Source organism: Lissotriton vulgaris, chromosome 1_1 (genome assembly GCF_964263255.1).
Source record: "Lissotriton vulgaris chromosome 1_1, aLisVul1.2, whole genome shotgun sequence".
NCBI lineage: Eukaryota > Metazoa > Chordata > Amphibia > Caudata > Salamandridae > Lissotriton > Lissotriton vulgaris.
The window spans coordinates 1,492,688,365-1,492,707,234 of NC_141685.1; the positions used below are offsets into that span (position 1 = coordinate 1,492,688,365).

Consider the following 18,870-nt stretch of genomic DNA (forward strand, 5'->3'; position numbering starts at 1 on the left):
AGCCAGTTTTAAAATATTCACCAGTTGTACCTCGCGTGCCACAACTCTGATGTCCAATCTCTAATCCCAGATATTTCTCCCATGGAGTCCAGTGGACACTGGTACTCAAGTCAAAGTACAGACATCCTTTTTAGTCAAGCGGCACTGGTGAACCACCACCTTAAGCAGGCACTTCACTCACAGAAGTTGTCTGCACTCAGTGTGTACAATCCATGGCCAGGCCAATGACCTACATGGTGTATCTGAAGGGTAGGTTTTAAAAGCTCTTTGGCCGAACGTAGTAGGCAACACATTGCAGAGGGAAGACACTTCACAGATAAATCTGCCTAGCAGCAGTTATTAAACTTCACAAAGAGATTAGAGTTATCATCCAGCATCTGGATGACCAACCTGGAAATATTCACAACATTCAACCTTCCACCTCCAGTCCGACAAAATTCTATCGATCTATGGCAAGAAACACTTACACACACGCCAACCCTCAGACATCCTACTACAAATTTAATGAATTACTTTTTCAATTCTGTGTCCTATGTGGAAAGAAAAGAAAACATTACTGTCTCTATTCATATTACTTTAATACACCCATCGGTCTCAATTCATAAACTCGTCCATGACCCCACGCACATCGCAGGCGACAGGCTAGACCCAGTCTTCACCTCCAGCAACTGCATCAGGTACAGCCACACCATGGAACTCACCTGGACCAACCACTCCATCGTCCACTTCAACATCTCCAGCTCACAGAACTCCGCCCCTCAGTCTACCCAATGCCCCTCACCATAGCAGGAACAAAGTCTCACAGGACACATTGATCAACGCACTCAACACCACCAATCCTCCCACTCCAACAATCTAGACCAGAATATCAGAAACTCCAACAATTGGATCGCCAACTGTTCAACAGTGTAGCTCCCATTGGCAACAACACCCACAGAAGGTCCACCAAGCAGGCTAGCTGGTACACTGAAGACCTCAGAGCTGCTAAACAACACTGTAAACAATTAAAAAGGAGATGGCACACCACCAAGGACACAACCAACAAGACCACCTTTAAGACAGCCCTCAAACTCTACCTTAGACAGGTGAGAGAATCAAAGAAAAAGGCATCGAATCAAGCTCCTATAACAGCAAAGAATTCTTCAGCATAGTCAAAGAATTCTCCAACAACTCAACTGCAACAAACAGTCCCCCTCAAATAAACTCTGCAACAAACTTGCAAACGTCTACACCAACAAGATCGCTTACATCTACAGAAACCTCAAACCCCAGCCCAAGACCACAGACTTCTTCAAGCAACATTACGACCCAGCTACCACCAGAGCCATCCAACGAACCGAATGGAGCCAGCTCACCCCACAGGACACCGTCTCCATCATGAACTCTGTCTACTCAGGGGCTCATTCCGACCCATGCTCTCACCACATTTCAACCAAGGTGAAGCCAGAATCAGCCACGTACTCAACACCTTGTTCAACACCTTTGTTGCCACGGCCACTTTCCCTGAGGACTGGAAACACACAGCCCTACTAAAGAAACCATTGGTAAATCCCAACAAATTCAACAACTATTGACTAATCTCGCTGCTCCAGTTGGCAGCCAAAGTATTAGAAAAAGCCATCAACCAACAACTCTCCTCACATTTTGAACAGAACCTCGACTGCTCCCAATTAAAAATTTGAGAACATTCATGACAAGAACTTTCAATTCTATTAAGGACAACGGAGGCGAGGATTATGCTTCTCATTTCTTTACTAGAAGCTCACAGCAGCCAATGAAAACACAGATTAAAAAAACAACATGTGACAACCATTGAGTCCCAGGTATATAAGGTCCCTGCAGGCACATAGAGTCCTCTTTCTTTGTAACAGTTAAGTCCATGCACAACCTGTTCTTGAAGGATCATCAACCGATAAGGACTTCTCCAACCAACGAACTGAAGGCCCAAGGGGGCTGAAAGCTTGAACTGGATCCTGATCCAGACACCTCACTCGTGTGCAGAACACAGAACCATAAACCAGCCAATCACTGCTGAACCATATTCCGATCTATTTGCTGTCAGCAACTGAAATAAAGAAGAATACTCCGTAAAAGCCATTCCAGACCGCTTGATGAAGACCAACATTACTATCATGAGAGACAGGGTGGGAACATTTGGAGCTATGCAAATATGTAGCATGATCAAACAGATAATATCACATAATACAACATGTATCTCCGGGTGGGATAATCCTCGCCTCCGTTGTCCTCAATAGAATTGAAAATTCTTGTCACGAATGTTCGCAAATATTTTATTCTATGTCAGGACCGGAGGCTCCGATTATGTTTGTTCAATGCTTAGCCACCACCATTGAAGCAACATCCACAATAGGCTTATAATAAAACGCTTTGAAAGTATGCTCATTTGACCAGTCAGCTGCGTTCATGATGTCTGAAAGGCTGACACAGGCTGAATACGCTTTCGAAGCCATAGCTCCACGGGCGGAGTGAGCCTCAAACTTAGAAATATCAATTTCTGCTTCGCCCATGAGCAGGCGCATCCATCGAGACAAGGTAGCCGGAGTCACTGGGCGAAATGGCTTCTGCAGAGCAATTAGCAATTGACCTTGCATATAGCACGAAACTCCTCAGTACTTACCTCGAAATCCTTAAGACATTGTACGACGCACAACTTAGGATTGTGAGGAAAAGATGGGGATGTGACAGAAGTAGTGTTACACTTCGTTCTCCTGGACAAGGTGATGGACCAACCTTCTGGGGAAAATCTACGACCCGCTAAATCCAGCGCACATACGTCAGATACCCGTTTGCAGGAAACTAGGCATAAGAGCATAGTTAACTTGGCCGAAAGTTGTTTACGAGACAAGAACCTATTGAACGGTCAAGCCTCCAGAAATTTAAGAACAACAGAGACATCCCACAAATGAGAAAATTTGGGGCAAGGAGGTTTCACCATCCTGACTCCCCTAAGCAGTTTACAAACTAATGGATGGTCCCCTATGGGTTTACCTTCTAAAGGCAAATGTCCCGCCGATATAGCGGACCGAAAGTTGTTGACTGTCCTGTAGGCTAAACCTGAGGATGCAATAGAGGCTAGAAAATTAACCACAAAAGACACATGTGCTTTAGAGGGATCCACGTCCAGTTGAGCGCACCAGTCACACCATCTCCTCCAAGAGGAGGAATATCTTTTGTGGGTGTTGGCCGACCAAGCCTCATTGATAAATCGGTCAGCCTCTCGTGAAAGGCCCGGGACTTTCCATCTGTCCCGGAAACCCACCAAGCTACTAGCGGAAGTTGGCCTGAGGTCACCAGCGGATGAGGGTTCTGAAGAGGGTCCAGCAATAGGTTCTGTAACCAGGGCAGAAAATCGGAGTCCCACAACACATTTCCAGTATGACTAAGCCCTCCACAATGGAGTGATCAAGATGAGTTCTGCTTGATAAGCCCTTGATCGCGCTAAAACCCTGGGAATCATGAGGAAGGGGAGAAACGCATAGCACAGAGACCGCTGCCATTCCTGCAGGAATGCGTCCGTGGCTAGGGCTTCTGGATCCGGCCTCCAACTGAAGAATTGGGGAACTTGTCTGTTGAGCCGGGATGCGAATACGTCTATCTGACAAGGTTCTGAAACACACTGGGTAATAGCATCCAATCGCTGGCATCCTGCAGATGCCGGGAGTTCCAATCTGTAACCTGGTTGCTGGAACCCGGAAGGTACTCCGCAACTACTGAAATTCTGTTCTGAAGACAGTAATGCCAAAAGTCCTTGGCAATCTCTACCAGCATCCGTGATTTGGTACCACCCAACTTGTTGAAGTACCGTACCATCGATATGTTGTCCATCCGGAGAAGGATACAACAATCTGTTTTCTGAGGCGAGAGACATCTGATTGCGAATGAACCAGCCAACAGTTCCAGGCAATTTATGTGCAAATGCAGTTCTTCCAGCGACCATCGACAATGTGCCGCAACGGGCTCCCCAACCCCACCAGCTGGCATCCGATTCGATTACCACATCCGGTGCCGATCCGAATAGTGCTCGGCCGTTCCAGGCCTCCATGTTGTTTAACCACCATCCCGTCTCCAGCCTCGCCTCCTCTGAGAAAGGAATCTGTTCTGAGTAGCTGAGACCTTTCCAGAGATGCCGGATCTTGAGCCGCTGAAGGGCCCGCGAATGAAGGGGGCCCGGGAAGATCGCCTGGATGGAAGAAGCCAAAAGACCCACTATGCGGGCTAATGATCTCAGGGGCGTCGTCCTCTTGTGAAGGGATGACCTATATTCCCGTTTGATGGCCCGGATCTTTGGCATTGGCAGCAAAAGCAGGCAAGTTAAAAAAATGATCTGAAAAAAAGCCCAGTAATTCGATAGACTGAGAAGGGATCAGTACCGACTTCTGCGGGTTGACAGTGAACCCCAAATTCTGCAACAGGCTTATAGCCCAATTGAGGTGCATTTGAACTGTCTGAGGGGAGGACGCCAAAATTATGATGTCGTCCAGATATATTATGAGGCAGACTCTCCGAGCTCAGAGATTCCACCACTGATCTCAGGAGCTTCGTGAAGCACCACGGTGCCGACGACAGACCAAACGGAAGGACTTTGTACTCGTAGCACACCTTGTTCCATACAAACTGAAGGAACCTCCGATGGGGGGGGGAAATATGGGAATGGACAAGTACGCATCCTTCATGTCCAATCGGACCATCCAGTCCCCTTCCTGGAAGGGAACGCGTAGTACATGGATACCTTCCATCTTGAAATGCCTGTAAACAATCCATGAGTTGAGCTCTTTGAGGTTTAACACCAATCTGCAGCCACCCCCTTTCTTCTCCACTAGGAAGACATTGCTTAGGAACCCATGAGGGTGGATCGTGGAGGGTGCAATTATGCCTTTCTGCAACAAGGACTCGATTTCTGTTGTGATAGAGCTCTGATCTTGTTGGGAAAAAGACAGAGGGAATGGGCGAACGTCTTGCGAGTGAGATTTGTACATCTCTAGCCTGTACCCCTGTACTGTCTGCAACACTCACGCATCCTGCGAGATTTCGCACCAGTTGCTGAGAAAAAAACCCACTCTGCCCCCCAACATGACTTCGGAAGAGGGAATTAGGTTCACCTGAGCTTATGGTATCCTGCTGATTATTGGCATTGCCACCAAATCTGCCTCCTTTGTGGAACCTGTTTCTTGAACATTGAGTGGGGTAGAAGTTGGAGGTAGTGGAAGTGTTGTCTTGATAACCTCCCCTTTGTTTGCCACGCTGGGCGCCTTGGTTGTACCCCCGGCTGAACGAGCGCTCACGAAAGCGTCCGGCCCTGCCAAAAACCGGGGGGAAAGCCCTTTTCAGAGAACCCGGGGCTTTATCCAGCCCGCAGAATGTGGCCACGAACTTCGTCAGTTCTTTCAAGAAAGGCTGCCCAAACAGGAGACCTTAGGCTAAAGGACCCGATTCCGATGTGGACAGTTCGGCCAGCTTGGGGTCCATCTTTAGGAGAATGGACCGGCGGCGTTCGGTTGAAAGAGCACAATTGGCATTGCCAAGTTGGCACACCGCCCTCTGGGCCCAGCCAATCAATTCATCAGGGTCAATGGCAAGGGATGACTCCTTGGCCCGAAAGCCCAGTTGCGAATCTTCGTCAGAGGACCCGTTACGTCCAGCAGCCTATCTAGACAGGACCTCCAAGACCTGTCCAGGCCTTTCTTGGGGACCTTAGAATACCTCTTCAGATAAGTTAGCATTGAAGGGTCAACTTCCGTGGTGTCCGCTACTTTATCTGCCAAGTCAGGCCTAGGGCACTCCGAAACGCAAATGCGCACTCACATCCTTGTCAAACGCCTGGCGTAGATGAGACTGGACATAATTTGCCACCTCCTGGGGTGGAAGCCAAGTCGTGGAGTTCGGTGGATAATGTCAGCAGGCTCGAAGTTGAGCACTTTGGGAGATTGAGTCGGAACTGAGTATTCTCCTTTCTTGCCTTCTTGGACGGGCGAGGGGCTTCCTCCTCGCCCGTGGTAGGGTCAGAGGTGGTGTCTTGGTCATCATCATCCTGAGATATTTCAGTAATCGTGGCTTCTCTACTGGGAGTAGAGCGTTCCTGATCTGCCATGAACCTGGCCAGTCTAGCGAAATCTACAGCATGGGGATTCGCCCTTCCTTTACCCCCGGATCTAGCTCGGGAATCTGACAAGAGAAGCCAGCCCTGCTGCTTGGTATAAGTGCAAAGGTGACGTTTTAATGGCGCAATTGCCCTCACCAACGCAGAGTTCACAGAGTGTTGGAAACCCGCGTCCAATGCTTCAAGGAGGTCATGCTCGGTAGACCCAGAGGGTTCCTCCTCGTAGTAGTAATAGTCTTCCTCATAGTATTCAGACATTTTCCACACAAAAGTGCAATCACCGACCCAGGAGGACCGCCTGTGACTGTGCCAAGTCAATTCAGGTAAGTACGATATGTACTAGAGGTCAGGGGGAGTGGTAACCCCAGGCAAGCCCTAGATCAGTCACCACACAGGTGAAACAAATAGCAATTTAGAATGTGGAGGGAGGGAGGGCTTGCTAACTCCACTCTAGGCAAAGCCTATGATCAATTGTGCAGCCCCACTGCGTAAGCATAAACAGCAGTGCGTCTGAGGAGCAAAAATGAGCAGTTTACCGCCAAAATCGGCATAAATCAGGGCCAAAAGCACAAAAAACGCTGCTCGGGCGTTCAACTCAATGCCACCAATGTTAGTAATGGGCAAATATGGCCGCCGCGCATGCGCACTGGCCGAGGCTCATTGAAAGTAAAAGAGGACTGCGCGTCACTCAGAGGTCCGTCCCAGCTCCTCAATTTCCTCCCGCTCCACAGTGCCCCGAGCCAGCGACGCGAGAAAACCGCCCAGCATCAAACTCGGGCGTGGCAGACCAAATGCAGAAAAAAGGCTCAAAGGGAAAGTGGAAGCCTCCGGTAAGCGTACACAGCACGTTTGAGGTCCCACAAATCCCACACAGAACACGTGTTAACACTGAGCAGCTAGTAAGCGTGTAGGCTCACAAATCGTCTCGCAACCAATGCGCACCCGTAATAGCTCTTAATTAGGCAAACTATCGCAACAAAACTCAACAAAGCAGAATTTAAAGAAATTATGCACTACCTCAATAGGAGTAAAGTAAAGGGCACTTAACTGGCTACGTAGCAGCAAAGAAAGTGGACTCTATGTGCCTGCAGGGACCTTATATAGCTGGGACTCTATGGTTGTCGCATGTTTTTTATCTGTGTTTTCATTGGCTGCTGTGAGCTTCTAGTGAAGAAATGAGAAGCATAATCGGAGCCTCCGGTCCTGACATAGAATCTGGTTTTCCCAGCAACCCCAGCACTGAGACAGCCCTCATCGCGGCTACAGACGACATCCAAGCCCTACTCGACCGAGACGAGACTACGGCTCTGATCCTCCTAGACCTCTCGGTAGCCTTCGATAGTCTCCCACCACACACTCATCACATGGCTGTACAACATGGGCATTCAAGGAGCTGCTCTCAGATGGATTGCATCTTTCCTCACAGGGAGAATGCAAAAAGTCAAATTTCCCACTTTTACCTCCAAACACAAGTAAATCATCTGTGGAGTACCCCATGGATTCTCACTCAACCCCACCCTCTTCAACACTTACATGATACCACTGGCCAGTATCCCCCAAAACCAACAGGCTCAACATATTATCCCATACCAATGACTCAACTCTTTCTCTCCCTCTCCAAAGACACCACCAACACTAAGACCAACTTCTTGACAGACTTTGCCAACTAGATAAAGGACAACTGCCTGCAGCTCAATTCGGACAAAACAGATACTGATTTTCAGAAACAAAAGCTCCCCATGGGACGCATTCTGTTGGCCCTCAGAACTCGGACCTACTACTACCCCCTCTGACCACACTAGGAACCTAGGCATCATTCTGGACAACAAACGAACCATGATGACTCAGGTCAACTCGGTCTCCTCCTCCTGCTTCTTCATAAGCTATTCAAAATAGCTACCCCAAAGTTCAAGACGCGGCCTCACCCAGGTCCTCATCTCCAGCCGATTGGACTACAGTAACGCTCTCTACGCAGGGATAGCTGCTCACTGTCGAGGACTACAGACCATACAGAACACCGCAGCCAGACTCTTCCTGGATCACCATGGAATACCGCAAACGCCCCTCCACCTGAGGGAACTCTCATTGGCTCCCTGTACAGAAACAAGGCTAGTTCAAGCTCCTGACCCATGTATACAGGCCTTACACAACTGTGGACCCACCAACTCGTACCATGAACTTCCATCAGCCGCCACCACTCTGTGTTCCTTTTTCTAACCCTCATCTCCCGCATCAGACGTAGCAGATGCAGAGATCGCTCCTTCTCATGCCTAGCAACGAAGACATGGAACAAGTTACCCATTCATCAATGGACCTCTCCATCTCTTTCAGAGTTCCGAAAGTCCGTGAAGACCTGGCTATTCCGTGAATCAACTGGACTCTGCCAGCACCAGGATTACCAGAAACACTCTACATATTTACTGATTGATTGATTTGTGCAATGTTGGAATCAGCGTATTCAATTTAAACAAAAAAAAGGAGACACAGATGTGTGCTGGTTTACCAAGAACGCCCCAATTTTTCCTCCTCAATGCTCCTCTTAGTGGAGAATTTCAGGCCACAGGGATTCACATAAAGAACTACCACAATAAAACATTTACTGAATTTGGGACTACTAGAACATAAAATTAATAGCAACTGTGCCACAGATGTGTTGTACACAATTATAGAAATCAATAACATCTCCAAATGTAAAGAAACACAGAAAAGTAGCCATGTTTGTAGCTACAACTGTACCCAAACACATGCACACACCAAACCCTCAAAACACAATACCAGTAGGTGTAGATCAAAGTCCAGTATGTTTGGATTCGATCAGTACAGAATTGAACCTTGATGACACCATTCAACACACACAAAACCTTCCCATAAAGGGGGCTTATAAGAAGCTAACTAGAAGTCTATATGAAGTGACTTCCATTCTGACATTTCCTTAACATTTGACAAACAAAAATCTAATGTTCTGGAGCATTGCAACCCAAATAGATCGGTCAACACCAATATTTTTTTAGCCCAAAAAGTCTGCCCTTTCTCATTAAGGTGACATCTTTTGCCTGGCATGATGTTCTGCAGGAGGGCATAATGTTCAACTGATTAGGTTTCAAATGCCTCTCATTTCATTGTTGTTGGTCACATTAAGCTTGTGACTAGTTAAAAGATGTTGAGCTCTGCTATTGTTGAACTCCCTGCCATGGTAGGATAAGACCAGAGAAAAGAGGAGGCTGATACAGGGCACAAACTTCCAAGTTTGAATGCTAAAATACTAAAACACATAAGATGATGATTGGGAGAAAATAGATGAATGCAGTTATAAAATATAAGAGACAAGTATGTACCTAACAGAGGCTGTAAAGAGTTACCCCAGAATTCCGTGAACTTAAAGCATTCATTTAGTAATCTCAGAAATGAAAGACACATTAGTCTGTATAATCTTCCCATCTAACACAGCATGTGAGAAGCGAGGGTTAAACTTTACCATATCACACGTAGTATAAAAAGAAATATATTTTACAAATATTGGTAGGTAGAATATGCTAGATGCATGCTATTTAAGTGTGTGATGACCTTCTTTACATTATTTGACAGACTACTGAATAAAATATTTAAAAACTGCCAAGCTGACCATGTGTGATAATGACATTGGTCATTGCAAATTGACCGGAACCTCAAAAACAGTGAAATGAAGATGTGGACTAGCATGGAATTCAATGAATGGCCTCCACGGTGAATGCAAAAACACGGTGGTATGAGAAGGAATAGCAGTAAGGAATGGAGGAAAATCCGTTTAAAATTTTTTAACAACGCCAAACTCGTCACATTCAGATTTACAGTTGCATATTTTCCATTACACATAAGGCAGTTATATATCAAAATTTATCATACACATTTTGTTAGATCATCTACTCATGTTCGCGATTCCCCCTCTTTGACATTTCCATTTCTACCGTTGGCGAAATACACAATTCCTCTCTATAGGCATTCCATCCTCCCCATTTTGTCCTATTTTTTGGGACAGCCTCTGGATTTATAGACATCTTTTTCAGCAATCATACATCTGTCCATTTCCCCGTTAGTGGCGTCAACGTAATCTGTTTCCCCAGCGCATCTCGCAACTTCTCTGTGGCCTTCTCCGACAGGGGTTTTATCTGGGGGCAGTCCCAAAGGATATGATAAAATGGTGCCTCTTGGTTGAATCAATGCAGGCATAGTGCATCCTGTCTTGTTCCCATTCTAGCTAAGATCACTCCAGTGAGGTATGTACAATGCAGAACTTTCAGTTGAATCAATCTAAGGGTTTCCCTTTTTGGTGGATGGGGTAAAGGGAGAGCATAGGAAAGGCTTGGCAAGAAGAAGAATATATGCTTGTCAAATTTGGCGGGTGAAAAATGAATTGTACTTAAATGTGGTAAAAAGCTTTAGTTCTATTAGATCATTAGTACATCACTCCATTTGGACTCGGACACTGATGAACAGAGTGGCACAAACCTGACCTGAAACTTAATCCTAACTCTTACCCTAGTCCACTAGTTCTTACCTTATTGAATTCTGTGGACCCCCACTTAATCAATACTGGAATTTGGGGCCCCCTGAATCATTATTGGAATCCTAGGACCATCACTGAGTTATCCCTGGACAGGGGGGCCCCAGCTTATTCAAATTTTGATGATGTAACCCGCAAACCAATACACAAAAATACAGAAACAAGCATTCATCAAATGCACAAATGATGAAGTATTTTAGTTAATTAACAAAGATTTATTAAAAACCAAAATGTTTTATTTTAATGGGCAGGATGGACCTGTTGTAAATTCAATTGAGGCCACCCATCAGCCATATTATATTCTTTTTGATGCACTAGCACTTCTCCCACAAATAAATCTGAGGATACCAACTTGATTTTTAGTCACCAATTTCGAATTCATTCACACACACACACACACACACTCACGCATACATACACACACACACGACATTTTAAAATGCTCAGCTCAACATGAGTCACAGTGGAGCTGCGCTCAGGACGAGCTGAGCTCGTCATAACAGCCGCGGCCCTCCCACGTGCAGTTAATTCCCCGCCTGTGCGGGAGAATTAATCAGTGGGCGGTATGTGATGAGCCCAGCTTGTCATGAGCACAGCTCCACTGTGAGTCATGACAAGCTGGGCTCGTCACGAGCACAGTGGCGCCGCTGACCGCCCCCCCTCGCGTACGTCTGGGGAATTACCCCCGCAGCGAAGGGGTTAAATATTACATTTGGTTCAGTAGTTATATAAACTTTATTAATCTGTTAATATTATCAAAATTTTTAAGCCTCCTTAGACCCCCAGAGAAGGTGTCGCGGACCCCCAGGGTTCCCGCACCACAGGTTAAGAACCGCTGCCCTAGACCATGAACCTAACTTTAATTGTTTTTGTTTTCTACTGTAGCAACTTAAAAATATTTTTTCTTGCAACTGTTTCCACTAGTGGGTTTTGAGCAGTTCTTTCTCTTCAACAACATTTCCCTGTGGAGATTTTTCGTAAAGCTATTCATCTTTAACAGTTTCACTGTGTAGTGTTTTCTCTATAACAACATTTCTCAGTAAATTCTTTTACTGCAGTGATTTGTCTAGCAAACTGTTTCTCTATAACAACGTTATACTGTAGTGGTTTCTTTGCAAGGGCATTTCTTTGTTTGTGTTTCTATGGAATGACAGGTATTCTAACGTTTGCTCTATTTTAAATTGCAATGCTCACCTTAAGCATGGTGTCATGTCTCCATGCAGCTGAGGCAAAGGATCCCCAAGCAATGCTTTCACAGTCATGCAGATGGATTCAGACAAGGACCTCAAATGGTACCCGCCCTAAAAAAAAAGTTCATATAGGTCTAAGTTTATCATTTTATCACTGAGTTTCAAAGCTATTGACACTGATTAATTACAATTAAAATGCCCAGTTTCTCCCTCAGTTCAATACAAACCCGCATCGCAAAGCCAGCAGATCTGGCTTTTTAGTTAATTGAGGGGTTTTCTTATAGTTGGGTGGTTGCATGTGTTGCATCTAGCTGTACTAGTAGCGAAAAGCCCAAAATGAGGCAACAACAATATGGCAGCTGGGAGTAGAACTCCTATGCTAAAGAGAGTCGATTAGCAGAGTTACGTTCTATACTCAAATGCTATGAAAATGAGTCAGAAGTTAAAGTAGGTGTTGTAAGTAGTGAACTTAAAAGCATACACAGCAAAATATTGCTTAGTACACACTTTTTACTACAGGCCAGTGTTTTTATCTGCATCCGTAAGAAAGGCCATGCTTGTGCACATCTTTACTTAGTGAACAAAAAAGCGGTTGATCAGACTGTGACAGCAGAGTAAACATCCAATGCTGATTAATGAATAGCCGAACCTTTGTCTCTCAAAACAGCAGACACTTCCTAAACAAAAAGTCACTATTCAGAGATTAAAATGTGATGATATCAGCTAAGTAAACACAAGACACACCACACACTGGGCCTCAATCACAAGGCACATGTCACATTTACAGGAACACAAATGAGACAAAGTAACCATCCTCAAAATGCCATGGCCTGATGGAAAGCCCATCCAGGCAATGGCAAACTATGAAAACACATGAAAGCCAGTAGCTGCAGAGGACTGACCCAAAGCCCCCTCTCTTTTTGCTCTACTGCTTAATGTACTTTTTTGAAGACTTAACATGAGAACTTCAAACCCTGTGATGCTGTCTGTACTGAGACCCAATGGCTCAGGAATAATTACAGATTTTAACAAAAATCTCTTGCTACTTTAATTCAATTCAATTCAATTTCAATCTTTATTTCGTTGCGTTGCAACATAAAAGATAACAATAAAATATACAGTTCATGGTAAAATATACAACAGTATAGAAACCTCCAGTTCATTCATTATAATGGGCGCCCTAATACTACATTACTTCTACATTTCATCAAATTTAACACATTAGCTGGTATTTCATCAAATATAGGCACATAATTTACAGTTTCAGTTTGGCACAGTATCAGATAAATATTAAAATGTTTAAAACAGTAGAAAGGTTAAAAAGACATTAAATTGAATTTAAGCAACCAGAATTAAAAATGCGATGCCTTGGCATTGTTCATGGTTTCGGAGAGTCTGAATAAGCAGTTTTCCTTGATTAAAATGAAAGAGATAATTTCCTTCTAATAAAATAAGTGGACAATAGAAATTTGCTAATACCGAACACGATTACTTGACTGGTGTCCGTGCTTAAGATTCTGCCAGCTTCCCTATGGGAAGTAGAGCCGATGTTACGGCACAAGGGGACTATCCACTTTTTCCTTGCCTTGTCGTAACTAGGGCAAAAAAACAGTATGTGGAAAATGTCCTCCCTTTGGTTATTAGTGCACAAGGTACAATGATCTTTATCAGTCTTCCCCCATCTTTTCTCAGTTACCTTTATCCTCAACGTTCCGTACCCATTTTTTGCCAAAAGAAATTTTTCAGTGAGGGGACCGTGAGTTCTTGTATACACAGAATCGTAACTCACATATGACCAGAAGCTTAATTTGACAATTTTCTTGGAAGCTGAGTTTAGAGATCCAAGCTCGTTCCAAAAGTGTGATAATCCGAGCTTGGTAAGCCAGTTTTTTACATGCTTAAACCAGAAGATCTTACTGTCCCTATCAAGCTCTAAAACTTCCTTCAGCCCATTTTTATAGTCAGATAATTCCAGGGTTGTCCATAATCTGACCCACAACAGCAATGGTCTCAATATAGCGTGCTGGTCTGTGTATCCCCTGACAAATTTGTTCTCCAGTACTTCAAAAGTTTTTTTACATGCTGGCCCCCAGATTTCTGCCCCGTACAAGGAGGCGGATTGTACCTTGTATCTAAAAAGCTCTATTGCTGGAGTGACTGCTTTGTTCACACTTTTGTTATACCTCTGTGTTATTGGGAAACAGTTTTGTTTGAACACCAATTTTGATTTTTCCAACTGTGGGCCCCATCCCATTACAGAGTCCATCAAGACCCCCAGGTAAGTGAAACTGTGCTCGTAGTCTAATCTTTGCCCATTTAACATTAGGTTCTTTTTAAAAGTTTTGTGCGGGTTCAGTGCCATATATTTTGTTTTTTTTATATTAATTTCTAATCCTTTATGGATACAGTACTGTTGGAACCTGTCTAATAGGATCTGCAGGCCACGTGCCGTTTGCGAGATTAGAATTGTGTCATCCGCGAAAAGGAGGGACGCAACGCGTTCCCCTCCCAGTCGAGGAGAATCGTTATCACAGTTTTCCATATAGGTTGCAATGTCGTTTACATAAAGGGAGAATAGCGTAGGGGCCAAGACACAGCCCTGTCGCACTCCCCTTTTTATCGGGATCGGGTCTGTGAGTTCCCCATTTGGGCCCCATCTAACCTTAGCATAATTCTCCCGATGCAATCCTATTACAAGTTTTAATAATTCGCCAGGCAGCCCTTGCCTATTCAGGGTTTCCCAAAGTAGGTCTCGTGGAATGAGATCAAATGCTGCTCGTAGGTCTACAAAGGTCACATACAAGTGACCTTTGCGGATGATGACATACTTCCAATACAAGCAGCATAGCCTAAATACTTGATCGATAGTACTTGTTTTGTTTCTGAATCCCGCCTGGTATTTGGATAAAATTGACTCCTCCTCCAACCATGAATTTATTCTATTTAGAATATGCCTAGCATATATTATCTGCGTGATATCTAAAAGGCTAATGGGGCGGTAATTTGCTGGATCACCACGATCCCCTTTTTTAAAAATGGTGATGATTTCTGCGCCATTCCAAGTGTCCGGGATGTGCTCACTAGCCGCAACTATGTTAAATAAATGATTTAAATAGGGTGCCCAAACATCAATATTATACAAGTACAGGTCACCAGGGATTCTATCAAGCCCTGGCGCCTTCCCTTTCTTTACTGTAGTAATTGCTGCCTCTGTTTCTTGTAAAGTAAAAACTACCGGGTGAGTATTGGTTGGTATTGTAAGCAGGGGTACGTCATTTGCTTCCTCAGTTGGCGTTTTGGCTGCATACAATAACGAAAAATGCTTGACCCAAATGTCTTCATCTAAGTAGACCTCCCTGGAACCTTTCTCCCGTTTATTTTCCTTAGCTGCCAATTCCCGAAATTGTTTCTGGTCCTTGCTTTTAGCGGCTGTTAACATATTGAGCCACAATTCCTCATCCCATCAGGATTTCGCTCTTAATATTATTTTGTTATAAGCCTTTCTTTTCTCTCTGATTGCTAAAGGACTTTCCCCTTTAACAGCATTAATCAGTGCAGTTTTGGCAAGGCGGCATTCGTTGTTATACCAAGGTTTGCCTACGGATTTTGCACTAGTCCTACCAGCACCTCTTTTGGGTTTTTTTGTAAGAATTTCTAATAATTTGCTGAAAAGGGACTTGTGTAAATCAATAAATTCTTTAGGGTTGCAGCTATGGGGACAATATGAGTCCAGAGTATCTGCAAAAGTGCAGTAAATATTGGCCAATAGGTCCTCTTTTTCTAGCACAAAGGCCCATTTAACCGCCCTACGATTGTTACTAAGGACAATATTGTCAGTTGTGGATGTGGATTCTATACTATGACCTCCCTCCATATTGTCAAGCCCCGTTACCATGCTTAGTAAAAAACTCATTTCTAAAGGGCAATGGTCACTTTCGTATCTCTCTTTGACCTTTAGGTCTACTGTAAAGGGCCAGAGGTCAAAGGAGACAATAACAATCTAAATTACTCCCATAATTACGTCTCTTAAAAGTGGGGGCTTTCGGGCTGTCTGATGGCATGCGGCCATTACATGCTCTCAAGCCATGTGAGGTCAGGAACCGTGTAATCTGTAAAGCCAATGCTGTACCGGCCACGATACAATTCTCATTCAGGGCGGGTATTGCATTGGCGTTGTCCTCCTCCTCAAACAATGGGGCTATCCCTGAGATTGGTTCAAAATTACAGTTCAGGTCTCCACATAGAATAACACCTGACTCTGTTTTTAGTGAATCCATAAGTGACTCCAACTTCCCTATACATATGGATTCCTTGTGGGAAGACTGGGGGCTGTTATAAACATTGAATAGATAAAACGCCCTATTATCCACTGTCGTTATTTCTAGACAAAGAATGTCTGGGGAGTCGGTGTTAATCATTTTAATAACTGATTTAATGGAAACATTGACCCATACTAGGAGGCCTCCAGATGCACGACCTCTCAAGGAAGGGACAGCCTCTATTTGATAGGTTTTATAGCCAACCCTGTGCAGTTGTACTGTGGCCCATGTTTCCTGCAGCACACAGATGTCAAAGGTGTTTATGTATGCATTCCAGTCGGGGTCATTTAATTTTGCACGCACCCCAGCAATGTTCCATGAGACGAGTGTAAATAGGGAAGATCCCTCATTCGTATCATGGGGCACAGCGGGTATAACGACTGGTGAGCTCCTATTGACTTCATCTGTACCTGTGACAACAGAACGTGTGTCCACCCTAGGACAGCTTTTACCTTCTTTTCGGTGGTGGTATCCCAAAGTACATGACACATTTTCATTCCCCCCAGCATCTCTACTTTTTTGACTTGGGGCGAATGGTAACAAAAATGAGCCCTCATTTGTCCCAGGAGACGCTACAGGTAATGCAACAGACAATCTATTGTTAATTGTTTCATCACAAATTACAGCAGTGTGTGGACCTGGCTTCAAACAACTAGATCCTTTTTCCACAATACACCCCAAAATACGTGAAACATTTTCAGTACCCCTATTGTCTTCCGTGCTCTTTAAACATCAATCGCACTCTTCCAAGCCACTGAATGCCTCAAACCTATTTGTTAGTTCCAAAGGAGTAAATGGGATGAGATTGGACATTTTTCCATTTCCTCCTGGGTTGTGGCTAGTGGGTACGATGTTCCACCCATGGATCAATGGGGGTGGGACAAGATGGTGCAAATAGGCAGGGTTCCTAGCTACTTCCATATTTGAGAATTGTGTATTAAAAGGAATGTAGCTAGTTGAGTGTTGAGGGGGGAATACAGTTGATCTTGGGTAGAAGTAAGTCAAAGGGCGTGGCACTATACTGTTGTTTTCGTTGCCATAGGGCCAACTCAAAATATATTGGACCGCCTTTCTGTCCCTAATGTTTACAACTACAATGTCACCCCCTATATCCTTTGTTCTACCACCCAGCCAAGACAGACGGCGCACATGGACTATTTCACCATTTACGTAGTTGGCTTTGGGTCTGTACAATGACAACCAGTGCATTATCTTGTTCTTTAGCTGAAAGTAACCTTCCCGCTTACCACTTGTCAGCTCAGGAACCCCGGCAAGCACCACTACATATGGTAGAGCTTCCGGTGGGAGTTCCGTAGGTGGTGTCCTTCCCTGTCCCCCTCTTACGTAACTAGCCTCGTTCTCTTCAACTCTAGGGAGACTATTTGGGGGGATAGTTGGTTCCCTAGGCTGGACGTTAGCTAGGGTGTCCGTAGAATTAGATGTTGTAGTTGGTCTACTCATAGATGATTTTAGTTGCTTTGGATTAGAGCTGTTGGGCGGTTTACTAACAGAAGGGGCACCTATAGTTGGGTGATTAGGGGCAGCTGCGTTGGCTACTACTAAGTTGTTATCAATAGTAGAGTTAGTAGATTTTACAACTGCCCTTTCAGTTGAGGGAGCACACATTGTATTTGAAGCTTTTTGGGACTGTGTCACGTTCTGGGGTCTTAGTGGCCTATCCGGTTGCCCAAGAGCTACCAGATCCAACTCAATCCTCCCCAGCCTTGATTCCACTCCCTTTAGTCTTTCAGATAGGGCTAGCATGTAGGTTCGCACAATCATTTCAATGTTGTCCAATAAATTCTTCGGAAAGGTTGTCTGCGAACCTTCTTCCATTGGGATGTGGATGATGTCAGGCACTGTGACTGATGGGGAAGGTGGTATTGTGGATTTTGAAGGGGTTAAGGCAGTTGCCGTTGTTTGCTTGCTGGCCGGCTTCCCCAAAGTCATAGTAGCAGCAAGACTAGGCTTCTTACCAAAATCTGAGTGGCTTAACTTGGACTTACTGGTGTCCATTTTCATCCGTCTCCTCGTGGGTGGTGGGGGCCCATGTGCTTTATGTGCCAATGTCCTCTGGTGTTTCCCTCTTACTACCTTTCCCGGCCTGATTGTGGGGGAAATCAAAATTTTTGCGGGGTTAGGTGTACTGGGAGGATCTTGTGCCTCAATTTGTGACTCAGCCTGGGTTTGCGTTGGTGAGATAGCGGGAGCTAGGCATTCCTTAAGCAATAGGGGCACACTGGCAGTTGGAGATAAATTATCTGTCAGAATGCTATTCGTTTCATTGTCCAAGGTAACAGAGTAAATAGGCTCAGACAATGTCCTATTTTTAATGCGTTCAATTGAACGACGCCGATCCGCCCGCCTCTCAGCAAGTAGTAGTTCTTTATTACCCTCAGGAGCAGCCTTAGAGAAATAGTCATCCAGTGTTCTGTTTAGTATGCTCCCCGTTTTATCCGAGCCGGTAGTGGCAGCGCTAACAGCGGCAGTAGCCATCATGCAGTTTCACAGTGAGTGGGATAGTAAAGTGGTTTGCTACTTACTCAGGGAAAAGATCAGGGCCTCATGCCCAGCCCAGCCTCTTCTGGCCTCTGAGGGCCTAAGAGGGCCCGCCCTTTGCCCGGGCTTCGCCCCGGGCGTCCCGCTCGCGTCCCGCGTTGCGGGCGCAGCCCCGCTTTGTAGCGCCGCCTGGCGCTGGTTGTT

The 18,870-nt window shown here is 45.0% G+C and overlaps 1 protein-coding gene across 2 annotated transcripts in view; it reads right to left on the reverse strand.

Annotated features, from left to right (window-relative positions):
- Positions 1–18,870, reverse strand: part of HDAC10 (histone deacetylase 10) — a 502,554-nt gene that overhangs the window by 170,698 nt on the left and 312,986 nt on the right. For both annotated transcript variants that reach the window (XM_086967401.1, XM_086967398.1), the window contains one exon: positions 11,853–11,959. In XM_086967401.1, coding sequence (XP_086823527.1) covers positions 11,853–11,959 — 107 coding nt within the window. The remainder of the gene's footprint in view (positions 1–11,852; positions 11,960–18,870) is intronic.